This window comes from Stylophora pistillata, chromosome 7 (assembly GCF_964205215.1).
Source record: "Stylophora pistillata chromosome 7, jaStyPist1.2, whole genome shotgun sequence".
NCBI classification, from domain to species: Eukaryota; Metazoa; Cnidaria; class Anthozoa; order Scleractinia; family Pocilloporidae; genus Stylophora; species Stylophora pistillata.
In genome coordinates this window covers 15732316-15738158 of record NC_142525.1, presented here as the reverse complement: position 1 = coordinate 15738158, position 5843 = coordinate 15732316, and the positions used below count along the sequence as shown (strand labels likewise).

Genomic DNA, 5843 nt, shown 5'->3' with positions numbered 1-5843 from the left:
GTTATGAAGGCCTTGATTCATTAGGTAAGAGGCTTGATGGAAATGCTTTCAGCGTCGCGAGGTTCGTGCATCATGACCACGCCCGCCCTAACACAGTCAATGAGCATTTTATCATTTGACCGTTATTCTTCCTTTTTCTTCCCTTTTCTTCCTTATTTCTTTCAGATAGCATCTCGCCGCGCCGTACGGCTCTTTACGGCCTTGATGGTACGCTACCGTGTACGGCTCTGATATGAGGATCTTTGCGCGATCTATTTTCATTACAGTGTGGAGAAGATAAAATTTTCGCGTGGTAAGAAAAATATCTCACCATCAAGGGCAGCAAACGAGTAAGATGAATTTCTTTTTGAAGATCTTTATATCAATCAACGTTTTCTTTTAGGTCTTCTTGCTCTCCTGTTGCCTGGAAAATCCATTTACACCTTCATTGCCTACCCGTCCTTTCTACAGTAAATCTTGCGATAGATATTATTCCAAACAACAGACAAACCAAGTATATTCAGCACAATTTGAAAAGGCGGCAAATGTGACTTCGTGTTCACATGGAAAATACGCCACTCGGTTCCCGGACCTAGTAAAACGAGTGTATTAGTTCCCGGTGATGCAATCCCGTCTATATAATGTTTTTAGTTCACTTTTTCATACTTCGAATGTTTTCCACCCAGTGTAATTCTCCATTAACGGTGGATCACACTTTGCAGAGTATACCCATAGGCTTTACGAGTAGACGACTAAGGCTTTTGTTCATTAATAAAGGAAGAGCGGTAAAAGATTTCCAATACCGACAACATTAAATTGTAAATAACAGAAGACGCCACTCCCCCTCTCCTCCTTCGAAAAACCCTTAGGTTGAAGAAAAAAGAAACGGAAATATCTTTTTCATGACAGACTTGTTCAGATTTCCTTATACGGTTTTGCTGCTGTGATATACCATCTTTTGAAGTGTCGTTTTAACTCAATGCTTGCCGAAGTTTTAATGTCAAGCATTGTACCGCTCTTGTATGAAAAAACAGCTTGGATAAGTAGTACTATTTTCTAAACGGCTACTGATCCTGAATCCACTGAGAAAGCTTTGATTCTTGAGGAAAGAAGTTTGAAAGAAATGCTTTCAGCGTCGCCAGCTCCGTGCGTCATGACCGAGCCCAAACTAACTCAGTCAATGAGCATTTTACCATAGTTAAGACAGGGCAAGGGCACCGCCCCATTCCTTTCAATGCATATCGTGAAAGTGCTTAGAAATTTTAACTTTTATGTTGAAAAATTTGAGGTTTAAGAGTTTAACAACGACGCATGTGAGATTTATCAGCGTTTAATGAGCATACAGTTGGTTACATATCATGATATAGTAAAAAGTGTCAAAGAGTCACCAACGAAAAAATAAATGTGCGGTACAAGCGGCATAGAGAGATTGAAAACAACCCATCTGCTTCAAACTGACCACTGTTTACTTGTAAATATAAGTATTCCAAAACAATCTACAGGTGCGTTCGTATTAGTACTTCCGATGGATTACGTCTACAGGTTTTCGCCATTGGAAAACCCTGATAGTTTAAGAAAAGTAACTATCCATTGCCAAAACAGTGTTTTGAACGGTGTCTGTCCTGTAGGCACATACCACACATTTAAGCTCTCTCGGCTTCTCCAAAAGGCAAGAATCATAATATAAGAATCAACACTCGTTAACTAGACCACACATTTAACACGTGCTGTATGGTTTTCATTAAGAATCAGTAAGCATTGAATCATTCAGTCGTTCAGACTACGAAAAAGCTTTATGCTAGTTAAAATAAATAAAACGAAACTGGACAGTGTGGCAGCCAGCTTTACCCAGCAAAACAACCAAGTAGTTTTCGTAATGAAACCAAAACGAAGCATTCGTGAATTTTCATGGAGGCTTGAGGTATATGTCCAAAGTAGACTAAACCTCTGTTTTGATTGGTTGACTGCGTCATCCATGCGTTTGTTTAGCTGGTGATTACTAGACACCCGTATTTGCACACTGACAAAGTAACAAGTGACTTTTTTAGTCCTTAATCAAGAGGTCTTTCCTCAGTGTCTGCCACACATATCCACTTATCGTCAATAGCAATTACTAAATTACATGTTAAATTTGACATAAGGTGAAATAATCACTCACTGCATTGCAGAGCATAAAAAAACCTCAATAACTTTTTAACCTTTCTGACTAATTATCAAAGTGAAAACAAAAACCATACAAAAAGGCATTGGCCACTCTTTTGATCCCGAAGAGACAATGAAGACCATGCCATACTAGAACTACTTAACCAACTATTTTAACCAGGAAACCAACTTATCTTTTTTCATACAAAAAAAAAAAAAAAAGAAAAAACGAAAACACACAACTATAGCTATTATTAACGTTTCACGTCTGCTACTTTTTTTCGGTAATAGACAAAACACACACGCATTTACAGCTTTGCTGTGATCAAAAAAATTTGGTGCCACACATTTCAGCCCAGGGAAGTAGATGCCAAAATATGTGAACTGTCCTACAACAACCACATGGAAGATCAGGGCGATGGCGGAGAGTAAAACAAACAAAACAAAAAAGAACTCAAGGTTGATAAGTTCCCTCAAAATTTGTTAATGTTGCGAAACGAAGTGTTAGAAATAACCAAATTAAACCTCTTCTTGAACGAATTTTCGCAAAGAGGATACTAGAAAAAATATTGACTTTCCATCTATATTTCATATTACCAAAAGAAACAAAAGAAAAAACTAACAAAGAAACTGAAAGCTAAAGGAATATGAAATGAAATAATGCAAAAAATGCAAATTTAATCGAAAATCAACAAATCGGGCCATAAGATCATTTTCACCTTGCACCAAATATGATATTGTGACGTTATCTGCACATTACTATGGTGCACAGCTTGGTTACAGGACCAAAGTTACTTAAAATCAAACACCCCACGGTATCTTGAAGGTGTGCCGAGGCATGGCAAACAAGTTCCCTCTTGTTTAGTATAGTGCCTTATCTTTTTGCTACCTGCGCCAACATTGTTCTTGGTGTTTTTTGTTGTTGTTTAAATGGTTATGGCTGAAACTTTTATTACCACTATAAATCTGGTAACAAGTAGGGCACAAAAGAACGTGACATCACGAAGGAAACACCTATGTCCTCAGTGCTCGTGGGCTGGGTAGCCGAGTTATGTTGGTTTGGTTTCCTGAGTGTTAAAAATTACTAAATTACTGATATCTAAATTCTAAGAGGTTTTGCCTCCAATCAAATACAGCAGGCTGGGCTAATCTAATTTTCAATCGTTATGATGATTGACGTTACCAAAGACTGTCTACTTCTTAAAAAAATTCTGAACATACGGGCATGCGCCATGTCAAAAACCTCATCTTTACCTTTCAATTTTCGACTACGTATGTACGCTATAGTACTTTTCCAAACCAAAAGTAACATTACAATAACTATGAAGTAAATTGCTTGAGGATTTTATACTTACGAGAATTAAAGGAAAAGCATCTGCAATCGAGCTGCAAGTTTTGCTACCCGAGAAGGTTATTTTTGAACAAAGCTACCTCTTCAGTATATCTCGTCGTCTCCCTTTGTATAAACTATGTTACGAAAAAGATTATATGCAAAAAAAATTGACGTTAACATCTTAAATTAGAAAAATATATATTGTTAAGTAAATGACTAACCAAAACCAAAAACTACACGGGAAGACTACAAAAGTAAAAGGAAAAAACAAAAACAAAAAAGAGATCCAAATATCACATTTTTGTGCCTGAGAGAAAATAACTGAGAAACATGAGAATTCACCACAAGGCTACGATTACCATCACCCTTAGAAACAACTGCAGCTCTTCTAACTTTAAAAACTCAGTTAAAACTAAAATCCTGTCTCGTTAGTTGCCTCTGAACGGTCACCTGTGTTTCTGACTGAGGATTCCTCCTTGCGGCCGGTAACAGTATTACTGACAGCTGGGGTGGTATCGTCTTTAGGAAGCTCAGCGCCTGTGTCAGGGTTTCCCTTCAGAAACTGGGTGATGTCAGCATACTGCGTTTCATCATAAGCCTCCGGCCGTTTGATCGGAGGCAGGGGTTCGGGGGAGGTGGATGCTTTAGGCATTTTCTGCATCTGTTGGAATTCATCCAAATCAGCATAAAGAACTTCACCGGGCTTCTGTTTCTGATGGTAAAAAAATATGACAACAGGTCTTTGAGTTCGGCAAGACATGGGCCATTATGTAACACCTACAGATTGCTTGTACCAAAGAAACTGAGACTATTGAATTGTCCGCAAATAAAGTACCACTAAAGAAAACTACAGAAGTTAGAGACAAAACTTCTATAGCTTCAAGTCATGTCTTTGTCTTCTACAGGTTTAAATCATGGAAAAATTTAACTGGAAAACGCTCAGAGAGGGGTGGAAATTAGTATGTGGGGCTGCCTGCAATCTAGCAAAACAAAACAGAAAATAGAAAATATGGAATTGTATGTGGCTACTGATATAGCACAATTTTGATGGCATTGAACAGAAATAGAACAGTAAATAGAACATTAAACAGAAATAGGTTGTATAATGCCGCTAGAAGGTACTTTTGCGATTTTTTTTTTAAATTCACTTGCAAAATAGAAAATCTGCCGCATCCCGCACATCCATGAGCACTATGTTCTACACGAGTAAGATGATTGAAGAATATAGTGTTAAATTGACGTTCAAACAATAACTAAATGGAATAACAATAAATTATGATAGCAATAAACTATGCTTCTTTTAATTTTGCCTAAAATTTCAAATAATTTTCCTTATTTCGTTGCAATTCCACTGAGACTTTTGTCTCTTACAGCAAGGAATGTTGCGCTTTAGCCGGCATGATCTGTCATTTTGCGTTATAGGATATTCCACCATTCCACCGCTTATCCATTCCGTTGAATACGGTCAACCTGCTAACCTCAAGATATCATACTTCGCACCTCACTCCTTGCTCAATTGGTAGATTTAGCGGCTCCCTGGGGCATAATTCGCTGATTTAAACAGTAAAATACTCTGTCTTCAACGATAATTTTTTTCCTTAAGGTTTCCATGAGGAGCAGATCACACCTTTGCAGATATTTCTGAAAGGGGAAAAGTTTGTTTTCTCGGCTTCACGCCATAGTGAAATTATTTTAAGATGTTTATCGTCTTTTGTGGCAGAATTATTCTGAGATGTTTATCGTTTTTTGAAGTAGATTTTCGCCATGCCCTGGTCACACCGATTAAGATATTTCTGTACGCGATTTGTTTTTCATCGCGCGGCTCAAAGCATGTCAAATTTTCTCTCTTTTATTTAAAGCTCCTATTGCGTTTCAATACGGAATACAGAATTTGTTCAATAACTATAAAATAAATTTTAGCCAAAAATTTAAGATTGGAACCTGGACCGTTGGATTCCACGGTCTAATTCCTAGACTGGACCTCTACCACAACACCACATAGATAACGCAATGTAATCATATCAGTCGTCGTCAGTCCACTACCCACAACTACTCTTACAGACAGCAAAACATAGTGGCTACTTTCAAAGACTGGTTAGCACAGACAAAATCATGATATAGTATGTTCCTATGAGGATTCAAACCCGGATCGTCGGATTCCTTGAATCTCTACCGCTGAGCCACATAAACAAAACGATGCATAATTACCAATCGTCCGTGTCGATTAAACCCCGAACAGTTTCCGAAGATTTGGACTACTTGCACTCTCTAGCTCTAAAGATTTCGACTGCTTACACCCACTCTTACAGAAAGCCACAATAAAAACAAACTATCTAAAAATAAAATTTAAATTACAATCACTGGCCGGCAAACCTTTTTTGATTTCCTT

The 5843-nt window shown here is 37.8% G+C and overlaps 1 protein-coding gene across 3 annotated transcripts in view; it reads right to left on the bottom strand.

Moving 5' to 3' along the window:
* Positions 1-1293: 1293 nt before the first annotated feature.
* LOC111332582 (hemicentin-1) overlaps positions 1294-5843 on the bottom strand; it is a 93960-nt gene continuing 89410 nt past the window's right edge. For all 3 annotated transcript variants that reach the window (XM_088727625.1, XM_088727626.1, XM_022937942.2), the window contains 2 exons: positions 5828-5843; positions 1294-4166 (listed from right to left, as the gene is read on the bottom strand). The exon at positions 5828-5843 is cut by the window's right edge and continues 300 nt beyond it. In XM_088727625.1, coding sequence (XP_088583751.1) covers positions 3867-4166; positions 5828-5843 — 316 coding nt within the window. In that variant the 3' untranslated portion in view covers positions 1294-3866. The remainder of the gene's footprint in view (positions 4167-5827) is intronic.